This window comes from Papilio machaon, chromosome 1 (assembly GCF_912999745.1).
Source record: "Papilio machaon chromosome 1, ilPapMach1.1, whole genome shotgun sequence".
Classification (NCBI taxonomy): Eukaryota; Metazoa; Arthropoda; class Insecta; order Lepidoptera; family Papilionidae; genus Papilio; species Papilio machaon.
The window spans coordinates 2927526-2948003 of record NC_059986.1 but is presented as its reverse complement, the minus strand read 5'-3'; the positions used below and the strand labels follow the sequence as shown (position 1 = coordinate 2948003).

General features: G+C 37.9%; 2 protein-coding genes across 3 annotated transcripts in view; both read left to right on the top strand.

The window, feature by feature from the left end:
* Positions 1 to 12393, top strand: part of LOC106714277 (LIM domain transcription factor LMO4) — a 133972-nt gene extending 121579 nt beyond the window's left edge. For both annotated transcript variants that reach the window (XM_014507278.2, XM_014507277.2), the window contains exon 5: positions 10495 to 12393. The gene's annotated coding sequence lies outside the window, so the exon portion shown is untranslated. The remainder of the gene's footprint in view (positions 1 to 10494) is intronic.
* A 7350-nt stretch (positions 12394 to 19743) lies between these two features.
* LOC106714244 (cuticle protein 7) lies at positions 19744 to 20449 on the top strand. The gene is made up of 2 exons (XM_045679660.1): positions 19744 to 19811; positions 19900 to 20449. Exons 1-2 carry the CDS (start codon positions 19761 to 19763, stop codon positions 20314 to 20316), a joined length of 468 nt encoding a protein of 155 aa, XP_045535616.1. The 5' UTR covers positions 19744 to 19760; the 3' UTR covers positions 20317 to 20449.
* The last annotated feature ends 29 nt before the right edge of the window (positions 20450 to 20478 follow it).

The following is a 20478-nucleotide window of genomic DNA, read 5'->3' as shown; positions in this document are numbered from 1 at the left end:
CGACCGCCGCCCGCCGCCGCCCGCAGTCGCCGCTCTTAATTGAATGAGGAGCGGGAATTGTTTCCCAAAATGAAACAATTAATTGTGCAACGGCTATTCCGCCTTACATGGATAATACGTTCGTTTATGGCCTCCTAAGGCCTCTTTTCCATTACACGGTTTCTCGCCGTGAAAATCTACGGTTAATTCGCCGCGTGTAGGCACGGTCGTCAGTGTGGTATGGATCACTATATGAGCTTGTCGACATGCACGGTGGCGCCAAGGCACGGCGCCGCGGCCGCGTGCGCCGTGACTGCCCCTCGGCGCGCCGCGTCTACGCACGGCGTGATTTTCACCAGTGTTGTATGGCAGTCTATCGGGGTGTGTCGACGGTGCCGGACGTACGCACGGATTCGTGACCGCTTATATACGCTGTTTCGCGATTTTATTATAAAATGAACATAAATCAAGAATTATTAATTACGTTGATTCAAGAAAGGCCTGTAATATGGGATAAGACCATCGACGATTAAATAATTGTAAAACTTGTCTTCATCTTCTCTCAATTGATTCTTGACAAGTGTATGAAACGCGCCATATTCCTCCCTTTTTTCTAAAATCGGATGTATCCAAAACCTTACTTCCCTTTTTTTTTCTATTTCCTTTTTCCTATATATGTAATAAGCAACTATAATCTTTTTTTTCGTAAGAAAATTCATGACGCAGCACGTCCTACACAGCCCGAGTAAAAAGCGCTACTAGCCAGTACTTACCAATGTCTCGCGCGGTGATTTTGCCGTATCATGTACAAGCTAGCACGTTTTTTCAACCGTACGGCTTACACACCGTACGTTTGAACAACCGTGTAATGGAAAAGAGGCCTAACGCGGCTGCATGGCGTCCTTTATTGGACCGACTCTAGGAATTTGTGTTCATTGGAGCTCGTATCCAAAATTTAATTGCAAATTTATAAGAACGTCTCTTTGTTGTCCCGGGTTGCGAAACGTTTTTGCAGCTGGTCACAACCGAAATTTTATCTTATGTTAAAATTTTGTAAATTCCGTCGAAATAAAGAAACAACGCTTTAATACGTCGTTTATAGTTTCGGTACAACATCGTCGGGAAACATCGACTTGGAGGAGTGGCGTATAAATTTTCATGGTCAGGTCATAGCTCGTGTTATGCGGTTATACCGCGTGAAAATTCAACAGTACAAGCGAAGCATGTACCGCATTCAGCTCAAAGACGCATCGTAAAACGTCTTTACGCCGCTCCGCGAGAGCCTCTCAAAACTTTTCATATTCCTCGCTCGTAAAACGGGCCAAAAAATACGAGCGACCAAAAACATTGTAAACGCTAGCTGGTTATCGACGCGGGTCGCCATTACCGACGGAATTAGTTTTAAAACATAGTTTTAACTGTGCTTGTTGCACTCCAAATTACCTGTTTTTCCACTTTGCTGTGCGCCCGGCGAAACGACCTCGGCAATGCTGCGCTTTAAAAATGCGGACTAATTTAGTCCAGGCGCAATAGAACTTATCAATTAACTTGATTCGCTACCCTTTTATTATCCAAAGCGTATTTCTAATTGTACCGTATACTTTTCTATTTTAACCAAGTTTAAATAAGTAAGATCTTGCTGCTATTATTACACAAAACGTATGTATACTATAGTATATAATCGATAACATCAACTATGGTGTTCGACCATGATTAACGAAATATTTTCGTTGTGTACACAAATACAATACAATTTTATTGTTACTATCTAATAATTAACCTGTTAGTGGTATACATGTTTTCGCATACTAAATCGTATAAGAAATACATCGTACATATCAATGAAATAATTGTTGCGAATCAAAAATTCTCTTGAATTACATAAATTGAATCTTTCAGTATATTTAATACAAATGTTCGAATTCGAAATTGTAGCTAACCTAATCAGAAACAGCAAACGTGAGCATGTCATAGAACGCGCATTATCTAGTTCGCAGCGACGTGACGTCAGACGAGATGTGCTTAGAACACGGCGCACCAGGGAGCACATTCAATTTGCTATTTATCTCCGAATGGATCTGAGTCATTACTTAGCTGAGCGAGAGGCATGAGAATAGGATGCAGTGGAAATTGCACAGGACTGCATTCATCGCAGGCGCTCAACACCCGCCGCCTGCCGCCCGGACGCGAAAGGAGTGTGTTTTAACTCAATTGTTTGTTCCGTTCTAAGTAGGAAAATAAGCGGAAGGGTTGACTGGTCTCCACGTGTTTCTTTCTTTTTAAAGCTACTCTTAACAATAAGTAGAGTGGCGAGATTTCAGTCATTTACTTTATGAACATTTTCTGTTATTACAAAAAATTCCAAGATAAAAATCTAAACTGCTTGTTGCTATCATCAAACTACATTGCATTACTTCGTTCCTGTGTCTATGCCGATCGGATTTAACACGCTTTTAATCAAGTGAATTCACCATTTTGCTGTTAATCAAAATATATTCCCGAATTCAAAATGAAGTAGTTAGTTCACTTCGATCTATATGTTGAAAGGAAGCAGTCAACGTGTGGCTTTCGTAAGTTATACTAAACATTTTAAAGCTTCTAAATAATTTTATTCATAATAGTTTTATATAGATGTTTTTACATAATCCAAAACTATTCCATACTTCTATTCTACTTCCTGACATAAAGCCGTGCACAGACTTTGATATGCTTATTTTCAATTTTAACAATCGAAGTTATTTTAACTTATTTAAGTATTTCTACTGTTTAGTAGAGATTGTTATATTTATTTGGTAATTTAAATGCGTAGATATTGAAAACAATAGCAATAATTTCTTGAAAAGTCGAAATCATTTCGTACATTACAAAAATTACGTACATTGTCCCAAATTTCCATTAGTAAAAAAATACGTATTCCTACAAAACTGATATTTTTCCAAGAATCTGATAATGGTAGTGGCGGGGTAGGATTTATTATTCAGGCAACATTATGCATGAAAGGATGCTTTCAGTAGTAGGACATGTTTTCGCAAATAGCTAATTTGAGCAACAGAAAAGGTCCGCGATCGGGCGGTCGCTGCCTCAATCACAGGAAGTGCGCTATCTCATCGCGGAAGTGGTTTCTCCTGCCGTCCCGCTCGTACCTGTCTCCCTCTCGTTCGCTCGTTTTGTAAACCTTCAACCTTAATGGACGCTTTCGTCTGCATCATATACGATTGAGTGCATTTGGCTAAGTGGAAAAAAATAAATTATTGTCATTAATTTAGGCATTCAATTTAATATTGAATGCTGCTAAAATAGTGTTTCAGAAATGCAACAAAGGTTACTTACCTATAGTTACTTATCCTAAGCCTTTTGTGTGAAATGGTGCGCACATTTGTATAGACAGAGGTTGATTTATAACCAGTTCGACATTTATAAATCAAGAAATACGTAGTAATTGTGTTTTAATTACTTTTTAAACGCACAACTTTCATCATAAAATGGAAGCCAATTAATCAGCAATAAAAAAACTTTACCACAGTTTTAGTTGGGAATTCAATAGAAAAGCGAATCATTTATTTCTCGTAGGGGTGCGCCGTTAAGTTGCCGGGAGCGGGAACTATCAATCATTCTCTAAGGTCGCTGACCTACTGCCCGGATTTCACTTAGGACTCGCTGGGATTATTGATAGATGTTACATATGGTCTACAGGCAATTTATACTCTATATGCTATACTAACAAAAAATCAACACCAGCAACAGTATTAGACCAGGCACGAGACATTATTTCTTAAAGTCCGGCGAAACTTCAGAGTTATTCCTTCATTGTTTACTCATGTATATAAAAGTTTTTCTTTAATTATATTTTTAATTATTAATTTTAATTAACGTACAGAAATGTTATATTAACTTGAAGAGAGTAAAATAAATACAGGGTGGAGTAACGTGCGCATTGATAAGGGCGCTCGATTAAAATGAATCAGAGCAGTGCTGCTAATTGGGGTGGCCGGCGGCTCATCCAATTAGCCGCGACTTAGAAACCCCTGGCCGCAAGCCGCGGTCCGCATTAATCTGCCCGGCCCGCCGCCGCCCGCCTGAGCATTGCTTTCTGGCTACACCGCGACTCTTACCCTAAATAAAGACGCACTGCTTTCATTGTTTGACATCAAGATTTAAAAAAATGTTTTGACATATTTAAATCATTAATTGAATTTTAATTGGGTTTATACAATTAACAGTATTTGAAATAGGCGCGAGTTGATTTCTCTATTCGTGAAATTGTATTTGTTTAGAGGAGGCGCGATAACGAGTCGACGGGACTTGCGACATCATTAATGACTTGGGAGTCTTCAGGTCCGGGTTCGCGTGCACAATCCTTGTTATATCTTTATTACAAAGGAGTACCTCATTAATTTGGCAGCCCCTTGGGGTTGAGAGTGTCGCGAACCCTTGACCTCGTTCGCGAGAGCCCATGACACCGAAACGTTACGAATCGAAACGAAAACACACCTTGCGATACATAATTAACGACTCCTCATTACTGCGTAATAAATATCGCCTCGCCCCCACCCCTGCCCGCACTTCACAGCTCCCCGCTATCCCCGATGTAGACTCTACTATCGCCTCAAACCGTTTGCGCTCACAACAATCGTTCCGGCAAACGAAAAAGACGTTAAAGTCAAACTTAGATCATTCTAGTAGCGCACATAATTCCTTAACTCATTGCTTCAGCTAGACAGTTTCTATTATCCTTAATAGTGGCCGTAAGAGTTTTAAAATGGCTCTGACAGCGAAACTTGTTCCTTTCAGCATGTATCCAGGGCGCGCGGGTCTAGAGAAAGTTCGCTATCGAGTGTCGCATTTTATTGGACAAATTCTATAATCAGCGTGTGCAGTTGCCGTAAACGATAGGAGTGCAGAGCGATAGGAACGCGAAGACGCGGAGACTCGGTCGCGAAGACGCGCGCTGGTTAATTTATATTGCAAAACTGGGTACGCGTGTGAAGGAGCTAATGAACGGTCGTCGCGCCGGGCGCAGGCCCGTGTCCGCGGACTCGTGCATTTTTAATGGCTCACGCTAGCACACTCACTATTAATATTTACCGAACACGTCAAGAGGGTGCACTTTACCTTTTAGTTAACTAGCGTCCGGCTGTTCATTAAATTTTCACGCGCGTCAGTTTCGGGCGAATTTTCCGCGGCGGTGACCGGTCGGAGCGGCCGATAACGAGCGCGGGCCAGCTCGTTACCCTCCCCTCGCGCGCCCGACGTCGCACCCCGCACGGCCCCGCACTACCCTGCGATCCCCGGCAACCCGACCAAATTTTATTAATAATAAACTGTAACTGAAACGGTGGCTTTGAAGTTAGAGACCAACTCGATCGCTCGTTATCGTAAATTATGTTAAATCCTTTGACGTACAAAGTTATTTCTCAAAAGTCATGTGGCGGTATTCGTTATTTGACAAACATGAGCCCTTAGAGCATTTGACCGACTAACAATATTGATAACATTCAACTTCTTCCATGAGAAACTAACCAGAAATTTTGAGCATGTAAATAATAGAAACAAAAATATAGTGACTTTAAGTTGGGGAAAGGACGCATGTAATGTTAATTTTAAATTAAGTAAAATTAGTCACCCAAAAATGCAAAACTGTGTCTGATGAAACAAAAGCTCGATAGAATGGCTGTTTGGAAAGTTACAGTTTCATAACATTTAAAAGTTATTTAACATTTAATGAATTAAAATTAACTTGCTATGAATATAAATATTAATAATAATAAACAAAAAGGTGTCTCGTAATCGCTTCTCAAGTGGCAAGTGCTAGCCAGCGCCGTCAGAGGTCGCTGAAGACGGCGTGATTAATGCGCGCCCGCGAACCGCTCATCTACAACACGTATCTCGAGATTTCCTCATTTAAACAAATAAGGTTTACCCATTAACCGCCATTGACTCCTAAACGAAACCTTTGAAACTTATAAATATGTAAATATGCTAACATATTTACACAAGCCTTTATATATGTCTTATAGGCATTCTCTAAGCTAGCACGTATAATCTCCCACACCGCGACTTAACATCACGTGGGCAATTGCTAGTTAATTCATTGCAAAAAGATATTGCCCATAGAACGCGCAAAATAAACAGTAGATATATCTATATTTTATAGACTATGTATTTTATATCAAAAATGTTACCTATATGTTATCAAAATTTGTATCTAACGCTGTGAACTTCATTCGTAAAATACAGCAAGAAAAAGTTTGTGCATCAGTCTCAGACGCGTCTAGGTTGTGTTGCGACATTGCGCGCGTGTACGGAGGCTCGGGCGATCGCGTGCCTTACGACATGAATAAGCAATGAGCGCGCGCGCACGCGACGCGACAAACGGCCCGCGCGCACGCCACCGCCCTACCCGCCCTAATTTATCGCCGCCCGCCGCCCGCTGCCCGCGCTATCACTCCACTATCTCACCGCTGCCCTATCTCACTCTAATATATTTATAGTACCGCTTTAGACAGATTGTCGGACTGTATAGTGACCCCTTTTATTTTACGGTGCCATACATTTTAATAATTTTACAAATTTTTACATTCAATATTTTTTGTTTATTTTATCTCAACTGTTAATAAGACTATTTATATACAAAGCATCTCTGTATTAGTCATACAAATCTGTTATATCCGAATCGTATGTCAATCGAATACAATTCATGAATCTATCGTATTAACGGACGTTACATAATCAATTAGCAGGGGAACATGCATAATCAATTACGGACTCGCCGCAAGATGGTCGTAGCTCCCGTGGCTCGGCTCGTGGCGACAATATCGCACTATGTCTGTCGGCCCTTGTTTGCGGAACGCTCCACGTTGTGCCTAAAACTATTAAATTATTTAGGACTAGTGTGGCATTGTGTCGCGAAAGTCTGCCGGGCCTCGCGCCGCCGACGCCCGCAACCGCCCTGGACCCGAGCAAACAGTTGCTGTTGTTCCAATAGATACGATACCCGCCGAAGCCGGCGTAGATTGAAATCGTTCCCGAAAGGATAGTCGCACACATACAGCGGTGGCCAAGCTAACGATTTGGTTTACTTTAAAGGTTTTTGAACATATTATGAATGTGATAAAGGACATCTACTTTAAATAAAACAGCCCATGTGATGTCTTACAAATGTAACAAAGTGCTAATATTTTTTCTGAAATCAGCCTCCTTGTCACTATAAAACCAAAAAAAGATTTTTTTTAATTTAGATTTAATATCAGTAATTTAGAGAAATTTAAACATTCTTAAATTTTTTTAAAGTTACCGCATCAAATCAAGTAACATAGTTGACAATTATATTACATCTTGTAGTTACATCGTGGTACGCAGGTCGTGTGTAAATGCCCTTACCAGAGGGATGCGGCGCGGCGAGTATGTTTGATCAACTAGTTAATGGAATGCCGACGTAGTATTGTGCTCGCGGAGGCGTTCGCCATTCAATACCGATATTAAACTACCCGTGTAAATGTGTTTGTTTACATTGTCATATCTTAGAAAACAATGTCGTTATCGAAACTGCTGACTGGACCATTTATGCGGTACACGTTTTATGCTCTTAATTACATTGCTTCGAGGAGACATACATACCTATATCTTGTAGTGTAACGTTACAGCTAACGGTGTCGATATTTATACTACAGTTACGATGCAATTTGAAAAATGAAAAATGGAAATGAAAAAGGTTCTTTATTGCATACTTAAATGATTACAGCATCAATATCGCCTTGGTTCCTTAACTAAGTTCACCTGTATTTAAGGAGCCAATGACTTCCCTTTCTGGTACATCATACATAATAGATAATCAGTATAACAAATGTAGCAATTAAAATGGAAATAAAATTAATTTAAATAAATTTAAATTAAAAGTTTTTTTAGATTTCATCAGATTTTCTATCAAATTCATTCACGGTCGCTCGAGTATCAAACACCATTTCATGTGTGATTTCATTATATTTTTTACAATACATTAAATACGTATACGCTATAATACATATACGCCTACTATTGTTAATACATGTCTGATTTCCATAATAACTTGATGCGTTTGCTTTCGTATTATTTAATTTAATATGTGAGCGATTCAGATTTCATTAGAGTTTGAGAAACTCTAAACAGCAGTAGAAGTTACAACAAAGCAAGCGCCTAAATCGCAATACAAACGGGTCACGGCGCGGATAAATCAACACAAAGTTACGCGGACACGAATGGATAATTTTCATTGTAATCGCACGACCGTCGACCGTCGCCCGCTCCGGCCGCGCCGTCCGCAGAGAATACGCGACCACCGTCCGAGTTTCAATAGCCCCCGTATTAGTTCGAAAGCTAATTGTTTCACATAGCCCGCGGCGCGCCGATACGTCGCCTCCACAAATATTATGCATGTTTAATTAACGCCATTCCCGATTCATAATCCGACAGTGATAAATTAGACGGCTCTGCGGTCGTAATTAGGTACGCAATTATCGCGGCACGTTTGAATTCATTAGCGGAGGTACGAGTACTTGGCGGTGGGGCACTAGGCGAGTGTGATTTATAGTGCGATGTCTAACCGATCGTAATTAATACAGCGTTACACCTGGGTATTGCGACCCGCACCTCATCATGCATCGATTTCCCGCTCGGTTTTTAACCCTCGCACGCCATAATGATTAATCGGCTGCGAGATCTTACCGTTCAGATCTACGAGTATTATAAGATAATAAGCGTATTCTACAACAACCCGAGGGTTATCCGAAACCGGTTGTTTAATTTACGTAGCCACCTGGCTCGATGGCGAAACGATTGGCGAGCGTCTAATTATATTTTAATCGCAACGTGAGCCACGCTGAGGGTTGTACGAGGGGCGGGGTGCATGGTGCAGGGAGAAGGGAGCATGGCACCACTAATTCGTTTGTCCGGCGGCTTCGTCCACACCGCCTGCGGCGATTGTTTATTCTCATAGTAGAGTTTAGGTCTCCTGAAGCGATACCGCTTAAATATATTAACCGAAGCGTTTACGTAAAGGGTTTAATTATGCACTATACGCTCTAACGTAGCCGAACGACATCGAGTTAATTAAACCGTACATTGTTTTAAAGACGAGGGCGAATCGGAGCTTTAAAATTATATAAGCCCGTTCGTCTTTTTCATACGAGTGCAAGATGCGAGCGCCTCCTTATTCGTCGTAGACGTTCCGTAGCGCTGTATTACTTGCACTAACTTGCGACGAGTTCATCAAGTGTAATAAATATTAAAGTTACAATATCATTGTTAGAACTCTCCGCGTGCCGCGCAGCTGTTCCGGAGAACTATTGCCTGTTCGGTGAGGTGGTACGGACCTTTGTTCGCTGTATCAACTATGAAATTTCTGTAACACTGAACGCTACGTGTACGAGTAGATTTTGGGTAAATCAATTGCAGCTCGGGTCGCTAACCGAAGCGTTGTTTCACGCCTATTAACCGGGAACCGAGTCGCGCGATATGTTTAAAAATTCGAACTGACCACAGTTTAATACATTTTACAGAATTGACTCTATAAATGGAGCATATTTCACAACAGTGCTTTGACACATTATTACAATCGAATGAACGATCACATGTCTTTAAGATCTATCGTCGTGCGTCCTTAACCCTTATTAGAAACTCACCACCTATAAATATTTTTAATCGCAGTAACTTATTTAAACGAATTGCAGTATGTGTATGTATAAAAATCATTTAACAGTCTTTTTACGCTAAAAGAACGAAATGGAATCGAACCGAGAAACTTAAGAAATTACGACTATTATATATTTGACATGAATTGTAACTCACGAAATATGAGGCTTTCTTGGCATGGATTGGCAGGAGCGAGGATCCAGATCTAGGAGTGTGATAGACTCAAGCAGTAAACTACTCCTGCGCGAACTTTACATTAGCGTAAGAGCCTGAGTGAGGGGCGCGGGGAGCAGGACGCGGTGCGGGGCGGCTGGGGGGGGGGGCGCTGCGCATTGGCCATTAGCGTGATTACAGAGCCCCACTCGCGAATTCTTTAGGCCTCCCGTCTCATAATACTACATATTTCATTATTTATGTAAGCCCTGTTTTACTTCAATCTACTCTCTCGGAGATTACACAAGTAATATACGTAAAGCTCATCTTTAACGTAAGCGAATCGCGTCTGGGAGTCGACGGAACTTACTTTATTGACTGCGGAGAAAGAAATTTACTAAATTGATCGCCTTATTTGTGTAACAAACCAATTTTATTTTCTCCGACTGAAACTATCGTAACACCCTACAGTTACAAAACATTAACAAACCGTCAGACTTGAATTTAATAATAAATACATTGTAAATGGAAGTAGGACTTTGAATTAGTTCATTGCATTCCTCATACAATATTAGCAATAATTGAATAAGAATGTAAGGAAAAACAAATCATGATCCTAAATATCAAAACATAGATGGCTCATTAACGAAAATCCATTCAACACTATATAAAAATATTTTTATAATATTGTTCCAGATGATGGCTTGCTCGTACTTAAGTGCGACGGGTGCGAAGCCGGCGGCGGGCGGCGCGAACAGCGCAGGTGTTGCGGGCTGCTGGACGCCGCCCAACTACACCTGCCTGCCGGAACCGGACTCACTGCCCGGGAACACGCAGCCGCCGTGCACCCAGCCGTGCCCCCAGGCGCACACCAGCAGCGACTACAGTGCATTGGGTGCACCGCGTCACGAGCCAGCACTCGACCTCACGACCAACTCCTCATCTGTCAAGGCCCGCGTCCCCTCGCCCACGGGGGACACAGAGTGACAGTGTTGTGACAAAAGACAATCGGACTCAACACGGCCAACATAAAATTATTACTAAACGTATCGCTTTTTACTCAGGAACAGTACGATTAGTAATATTTTTTATAACGCCAGTGAGTTATTAAGTTATATTTCAGTACACCGCCAACACGGTCGTTACCACGCTCATTACTTTATCCGATTTGTAAACAGTACGATCGTGCACAAATCTCCGAGTAACGATCGTGTTGGCGACTGTACTCATTACATATTTAATTTCGGTTGTGAAAATGGCAATTTATGTAAAACTTACTCGCTGCTGTGTAAATTTCTATTGAAATGTGTAACTTAGCGTTGTTCGGAATGAGATGTGTTAAACACAAAGCGTGTTGTTTCTATAATAAAAGTGATATTGTAGATGTGAGTGAACAAAGGCATATCCTACGTAATGATATTTGTTACAATTTAAGGCACTCACTCAATGATTTATATGTAAAGGATAAACATATGTTTATGCTTTCAACATTTCTCAATGGATACATCAGTGTACTTACTGCATATTAAGACCTAAATTAATTGTATGCGCTTAAGATGTGAGCTAATTAAACGCAATAAACATCGAACAAAGAACTTTTTTTTAATATCGTCGTTGTATGTTAGTTAAAAATAATATACAAATCACAGACCACTAAGATTAGTATTTCAATAAGTTGTGATGGAATTTATCTGTATTTTTATTTATTATCTTTGATATTACGTTGTGGATTTTTTGTCTATTGTGTACGTAAAATCATGGACATTTGTCATTGTTTTGTTCTTGCCAGCCGATAGTGCATATGTCGGTGCGTTCTGTTAACGTGCACATCTCTGTGATTTGTAATCTTGCGTGTAAATAAAATCTCGAATAAATTTGTTATTTCGTTTATAATGACGCGCTGTTACTTAAACTTCTAACTATAGCTACTTTATTATTAATCATTGTAAATGTAAATATTAGTATAAATGAATTTAGATAATAAGTAGACACATCTCGTACCTAAAATTTTAGGCGCGAACCTAGTAGCAATAATTTTGGATGCCAACGTTGAAGTTTCAACTCGTGTAACCGCGCCCTGTGTATATATTGAATGATCAAATTATGTTTTACCATCTACTAGACTTCAACTAGACTCGTTTGAATCAATTATTTAAACAGTTAGTGTAAGTCATCATAAACGCTGACATTCCTTCTTGTTATGAAATTAAAAAAATGTTAACATTTAACCGCGAAACGCAAATTTCGCCTAATTAACGTTTAGGAATTCACAGAAAATAGCTAAATAATTTAATCTGTTACTTGATTATCCGTACTTAATGAAGTACTTTATAATGTTAGCGTTTAGAATCTTGCCATCTATACATATCTTATTTTACTCATTGTAAATTGTAACGGCTTTGAGAGATGTACATTTTATAAAGCATTGTGTTACTCCAACCTTTTGTTCTGTAACATTTACTGGTATTACATACTGAGTGAGTGCTCTCTCAAGGCTGTAGCAATCTGTTTAGTAAAAATACAGTTATGGTGTTACCAGTACTTACACAAAGAACAATATTGCAACTTTACTTAGCCTAAGGAATACGGCGACAGGAAGAGATATTAAATTTTGTAAATTATGCTATTGTTTTATTTTATTTTTAATTATTGTTTCACATTACTTGATCGGGTAAGACATGTCGAGGAATTTAATTTGGAAGATAAAATAACCTATGCTTCATCGAATCACTACTTTTAAATTTAAAACACGTATCAAATTCTATTTAAGTTTAAAGATTGAAATAGACAAACGAGAAATGTATCCTGTCGATATATTACAACTGCTGATAAGCAACATTGCAACTACAAAATATGTAGGCGCTCAAGAAAATTCGTAACATTAGAAAAGGTACAATTTAAGTTATAGTAATAATAAATTAAAGTTCCTAAAATTCTTATAAATCTAAATAACAATTTAAAATATATTTTGTATTCAAGAAAGACAGCAGAATTTAATTAAGATAAATTTTCTAATTTTATTATAATTTGATTCGGACTAACGGCAATACTTACTGTTTTCCTTCCTAAAAAAAATATTCCTTGACATTGTATTGAATTAAAAAGCAAGAGACCAGATGGCTGGCGCCGTTTAACATTGCAAATTAAATCATTATACAAGCCTTTCTGGGGACTTTTTCAAAAGACTTGATGAAATTAAATACAGAGATTGCTAATTAATACTCGGATATTTCGTCTGCAAATCTTCTAGTCTCTACAGTGCAAATAAAGACAAATCAACGAAACAAATAAATACTATCGACGCTAGTAATTTGCCTTCCGAAAACATAGAAGCATTTAGAATTTTGAAGCCCTAATAGTCTTATGATTCAGGGTACGGACTGCGAATCTAGCAGTCGCGAGTTCGAATCTCCCCATTGCACTATTTTCTTGAACCATATCCCAGCACAAGCTTCAACCTTATATTCCAAATAACAGCAAGTAATATTAGTAAGTATTTATTAAAATAAAAAGCAAAAAAACAGTACAACTTAATTGAAATTATTTATTTGAAGCGAGCAAAGTCGGTGATACAGGCTAGTTTATTATTTATTTTGTACCAGCGTTGGTGCGTGATGGTGGGCTTTGTACATGTGTGGCTACACAAGGACACACAGACGGTCGCTTTTTACACCTATTGAACATGAGTTTTGGACGCGCCGACAATCGGATTACTCCATTGTTCGGCGGTTTGTACTCGAAAATATGACGCACTACAAAACATACGCTTTACCACCATTTACCCTTTTAAAACGTAAAATGTATAAAAATGTAACACGTTTGAAATTAATCCTATACCTACTATACACCTGTTATTAATTTTATAAAACACTAGCTTTTACCCGCGACTCCGTCCGCGCGGAATAAAAAATAGAAAATTTGGTAAAAATTATCCTATGTCCGTTTCCTGGTTCTAAGCTACCTGCCCACCAAATTTCAGTCAAATCGATTCAGCCGTTCTTGAGTTATAAATAGTGTAACTAACACGACTTTCTTTTATATATATAGATTAACGTCTAAAAACATTTTTTTTTAATTTCTATATTTGAACAAAACTTCAGCTTTCCGTTGATATTTCAATAGATCTCATTAAAGCATTTCCTGCGCTAAAAGCAGCGGGCTCTGTCAAAATTTATCCGCCGGCAGGACCAATTACGGCGGTACTTCCTTCCTGACTGACGCACCATCAAATATGTACGAGGCTCAGGCGAAAAATGGCGAGATTCGGAGTGACGAGTGGACACAATGAATGAATGATGTAGCACACGGATCTGACTAATCAATAGCGTCACCGTCCGTCGCCGCCTGCAGCCCAACACTAGCGCGCACTGCTGTCTAAATGCTTCTACATTAGTGGCCACGAAACTTGCAAAATGAAATAGTAAGTAAAAAAGTTAGACACATTTACCTTAAACTACATGCACAGTAAGTACACAAAAAAGAAGACAATATATGATTAATAAAAAAAATTTAAAATGAAGACGAAAAAATAATTGAAATACTGAAATACAGATGCCTTAAGCTTTAATGGGCTATATCTATAGCTTAGAAAATCATAGAATCATGAGAATAATTTCCTTCTTAATGATTTTCGCTAATTTTCCGATCTATTATTTTAATCTTATAGTATCTTATCTTTTAATATTAGTACAAATATGTAATTTGAAAAAATATTAGGTAAAAGTTAGTTAAAAAGCGCTTAATATTGCTAAACACAAGAAAAAGTTTTATTCTTTTCTTCTTCTTTCTTTTATTCTAATAGGCAGAGCTTTCCGGTAGACCTAAATAATTAGCGTATTAAATAAATAATGTGTATTGTTAAATAATTTAAATGTACTTTAACTAAGCGTAACTAATGAGTTACATCCGCTTAAGCAAGTCAGAGTTTAGTGGCCGCACATTTTCACGTAACATAAAAAAAAAAACAGAATGATGAATAGTAAAAAATTGGGATAGCTGTATAATATTATTTTATTATTCGAATATTGGTTTGAGAGAAAATGAAACAGTAAAGAATTCTACAATAGTCAAAGCCACGGTTTCATTTCAGTCCTTATGACATTCCAGTATAACGGGTAGTTTTACGCTCAGCTGTACATAGCTGATTTTAAATCTGATTATTTCAACAGTACTTACTATTACATTTGAACATAAATTACCTCTCATTAGAATTTAAAATATTGCATCATTGGAAATTGGGAATAATTCTCTTTTGCTGTTAATTTCTTTAAGATTATTTTTGAAATTAACTTTTATTTGTATAAAATATAACCTTAATGCATGTTGATACAAAAATGAAAAATATACTGAAATAAATGAGATGTATTGTAAAATTAACAAGGAGATGTTGACCGCAAGTCGGTTTTGAGACCCCCCCTCCACTGCCCCTGCAGCCTCAAGCAGTCGTTATCTGAAGACTGTGAGGATCATTCAGCTTCGACTTGTCCACTGTACAGTAGTCGACATAAGTTGAATAAAATATTATTTTAATTTCATTTATATTATTGGTAAACAGTAAACACAACAGTATTCCCAATGAGTAAAATTTAGTTTGAGTTAAATTAATATTTAGTAGTGATGCAACGGAAGTGTCTTAGCGGAACCAGAAACGGAAACAGATGTCAAAAATAATTTTTAGCAGAAACGGAAACGGAAGCGGATGCGGAAACAGAAGTGTAAATAATATGAAAAAAAAACATATTTTTTCTTTTGGTAAAAACAGTTTGTATTCGTTTTTAATTTATTAAGGCATTGGATATCGGTGTCCTTTAGCCTTCAATGTATGTATTTTTACTGTGCTGGAATAAGTTAAAATAAGTGTTGATAAACGGAGGCTTTTAAATATTAAAACCATTTTACAAATATATTTCTTTATTAATAACATTCACTGCTGACCACTCGGATCCGAGTAGGCAGAGCTATTATTAGTAGCGGCGCCTCCCCCTCGGATCCGAGCGAGGGGCCCGTTCACTTTGTAGTAGTAGTAAGCCGCCGGTGTTTGAACCGAAACGAAAATGAGTATTAGTTTCATTCTTACAGTGTTATAGTGATTAGTACCACGTTCGTACGGAGGCAAACATACAAATATCTTGTATCACATGAAGCTAAGTCTGAACTTTGTTATGTATGTATATTTTTTAAATATATGTTTGTCCTGTATGTGTGTGTGTGTGTATATGCGTTTTTTGTTGCGTTTTGATCTTGAACCATGAAGATAAAAGCTTGTTTTGATTAGTATCCTTACATGTTTTACTCAATATTCTGGAATTTGATGAAAAACTTGACTTTGTCAAAATCTTGTAACATATTAGTACACAGAAATGCGATCGTGGAACAAATATCTACATATTAATGATGATTCCTAGCGATCAAATGCAAAAAATGTGTTTTTTTATTTAAGTATTATAATAACATTATTAATTTATTATATGTTCAAACATTCCCAGATACTAAATAAAAATTCACCATAAAATGTTTTGGCTCCCAGCTGTTACCTTTTTTTATTTTGTAAACAGTGAATGTGTTAAGTATCAAATACACCAAATCTAGATTAGAAAAAGATATAATTATTAGGCGTCGGTGGCTCGTGGCACTTGACTTGCAATCTGCAGGGGCTGGGTTCGAATCCCGCCATGTACCAATGTGTTTTTCGATTTACATATGTACATTTATCCGACGTTCTTACGGTGAAGGAAACCATAGTGATGCTGCCTGCACATATCTGAGAAAAAATTCAATGATATGTGTGAAGTCAACCCGCTCTGGGCCTGTGTGGTTGACTATGGCCTAGTCACCCTTAATTTGGGGTAGGCTCCGAGCCCCTCAGTGGGGATGTATAGTGAGCTGATGATAATAATGATGATGATATATTACATGGTTATCACTTATTCAAAAGTACATTTAATAACTCGTAAGTATGAAATAGTCACATTTTGCCAGTTGTCAAATTTTATATGGACAACAACTAGACAGTTTACTTCAGCAAGAAAAACTGATTGTATCAAACAGCAGCAGAAAATATTACGCGCTTAAATTCACGAAAAAGTACGTAAACAAACAAATGCGACAAGTGCCGAAAGGCCGCGCACTGACTACGCGTCTCGCGCCGCGCATTTGGATCTCTCAGCCGTCGTAAAGTTCCGTTTTATCTCCGTTATAAAAGTTGCGGAAACAGAAACAGAAACGGATGTTGAAAAGCGTGCGGAACTTCCGCACTTGCGGAAACGGAAACAGACATCCGTTGCATCACTAATATTTAGTAATAGACTTGTTATGTTTTAAAAAGTGCACAATGACGGTATATAACAAAATACAATTTTAAATGTCGTTATGTTTTCTGTTATAAACAAATGTTTAGAAAAGAAAATCAGAATGCGTTATTTTATAACTCAATTAATACGCCATAAATGGTTCATAGAATCTTTCGGCATAACCTTTGTCGCTGCCTGTACCGTGTTTTCTTTCAGCGGCGGCTTATTACACTTTAATATCGTTAGCATAGATCATTATGCGTGTCCGTTGTCCGAAGCCGAACATGTCCGCCGTCCGCCGCAATCTCTGACATCAACAAATTACTTCACTAACAATCTAACAACGTATTCCGAGGAATACTGATGAAGGAAAATATGCCCGTGTCTAAAGGAAACTGTTTTCTTTATGGAAATTGCCTTATCTACGCTTCGAGCGAATGCAAAATACCTCGGAATATTCAAACTATGATCTAATTAAAACAATGTAATGTTATTAAATTCTTCTTTTTGATTTTATTTGCTTTATTACTTTTTAATAAATAGTACTTTTTGACATAATTTTTCTAAGGAATAAAATATTTATTTAATCCCGTTATTTAAAGGAAAAAAAATTAAAGAAAAATAAGATTATTTACAAAACGAATTCTTTCATTTTTTATAAGTAAAAAAGTTTTAATTAGGAATCGCGTCAATTGTTTGAAAATAAGAATAAATTAATTTCTTTTTCACATAATCATTACTAATTAGTGGAAAGTTTTTAATTTAGGTTAATAAGTAATAACATTAAATAACGCGTTATATATAATACCAAGCGCCCTCCTTTTTTATTTACTTCATCTCTCCAGTAGACAGCAGTAACAGAAGGTGAGTGGTGGACCGTTTATCCCACAATCAAGTCAGTAATAAATTAACGCCATTACTAAATTATGCCCTGGCCGTGGATTAATCTAGAAGTCGGTCCGCAGTCCGACGCGGCCGCTCTTACATTATTACAGCATTCATTAGAGTTCGCTAATTACTCCTTGCTTTAATGAATAAGCTCTAATGAACCACTTTCTGTTAATTAAAGGCGGTGTGGGTTGGGCGAGGGGCCGCGGGGCGACGGGGTCGGGGGCGGGGTACTTTTCTCCGGGCTCTGATTGCAAATGTGAATTTGTGTAAGTCTGAGTGGAAAGAGTGTTTCAACTGAAAAGGGGTAATGAGGCGGTCGAGAGAAGCCGAATTACTTGCAACTGCAATGCTCTATAAATTACGATTCACTCACTAAATTGCACCATCTTACTCGTATAATATTATGATAGATGTTACACATTTACTTTTCTATGAAAATTGTATGTAACTTTATTTGTACAAAGATTTACTACCGTATCTCACCGTAATACTATCAACTTATATTAACTTTGTTTACGTTTGTTTCATTTGTATTTGGTGCTAATGAATTAATATTGAATATTTGTTTTAAAATGTTTAACATTTTTATTAATTCCAGTTAAAATTACCGGTACTTACATAACTTACAATAAAATATTGCAATAGTTTGTGCTGTTACGAAGGCTTAAGTTTTTTATACCGTCCAATTAGTTTTTAGTTATAGGAGTCACATTTAGCCCTTGATTTGGACAGTTAATTACGATATTAGGCTTTAATTATTGAGATTTTCTTCAACCTTCATCAGCCAAACACATGGCTAATTTTTTAATAAACTGCCATCTATCGAACTATTTCGACAGTCATCTGCAATTAACAATCGTTCAATGTCATCGTAGAATTCCGTCACGTGTATTATACATATTGTTGTCTCTAGTTTGTCAAATAAGATGAAAGGGATGAAATATTTATTGATACATAATTGTCTCATACATTTTGCAATGGTTTTGACGCAAAGTGACCTAGTATAGTTAATTAGTTCACTGAAATTATTCGAGCAAAAAAAAATTCTGTAGAAATTCTTATTTGAATTGCTAATGTTAACACTATGACAAACACTGCTTAAGCAATTACAGAACGTTTAAGAAACTCAACATCGCTTATAAAAATATTAATACAGGAACCCATCAATTTTTAACTGCCAGCAATATTAGTTACTAAATTTTAATTGATTAAAAACTTCTAATTAGTGGGTTCATATTTAATTACAAAAATGTGATATATTAGCAAACACACGTATGATCCAATAATCAATGAGCGTGAAAATTCGAAGGAAAATAACAAGTGAACCAATGACTTGGCCGCGCATCTATAAAACGAATTTGCAACAAAAATAAAATGTTGTTTCAATTGGAACTTTATATCAACAGCATGTTCCACTACATAACAGTAAGTTCATTTTAAATGGTATTTATTAAAAATAATAATTTCATTTTTTTTTGTATAAACATACTGGTTTTCTAAGCTCATATGAAATTCATTCTTTTTTCAAATGGATAATTTTTTTCCTTGAAATGTGTAAGAAATATTTTCAAAAAATATCCCCGCAAACCCACTTTTACTAGAAAACTAAAAAGTGTATACCTCCTACAAAATATATGCGAAATTCAAAATGTTACTTATTATAGCGTAACTAACTACATGTGCAACTTTACCGAAAGCATATTGTAGTTATGTTACATGCATTCAATCTTTTCTTTTAATAACTGTATTCGTGTTTAGTTTTGCTGTGTCCTGGGCGCGGCGATGGCGGCTCCGTACGGCTCGTCGTATGGTCTTGCAACGGTTGGCAGCTATGTGAGTATAACTTTAAAATATAAACATTTTTTAAATCAACACATTCCCATTTTCTCTTATCCTCTCTGTTTTACTATATTTTTTCCAGGCTAATCCAAACTATGGATTTAATTATGCGGTAAACGACCCAGTGACGGGGGACAACAAGGCGCAGACGGAGGTGCGGGAGGGCGACGTGGTGAAAGGCTCCTACTCACTGGCGGAGCCCGACGGTACCATACGTATTGTCGAGTATACCGCAGACCCCGTCTCGGGTTTCAACGCAGTGGTTAAGAGAATAGGACACGCCTCCCATCCCCAGCAGACCCTGACCCCCGTCGTCACCAAAGCTATCCCGACTCCAACGTGGCACACCCCCGCCCCCGCCCCGGCACCCGCTAACGTCTACAGCGGTCTCGACGGGTACTGGGACCAGGGTCTCGGTTGGAGCGGTCTCGGCTGGTCCGGTCTCGGCTGGAGCGGTCTCGGCGGCGGCGCGACAGGACACGGACAATGGTACCATTAAGGACTTTATGCTCTAAAACTTTAAGACTCATTCACATTAACAAGGATATAGCGTTGTCTATGAAATGTAAATGAGGACCTTAAAATTTTAAACATCTGTAGATTTTGTTTCAAGCGATTTACTAGTCTATTTCTAAGTAGCATTTAGCGTAAATGTCATAAG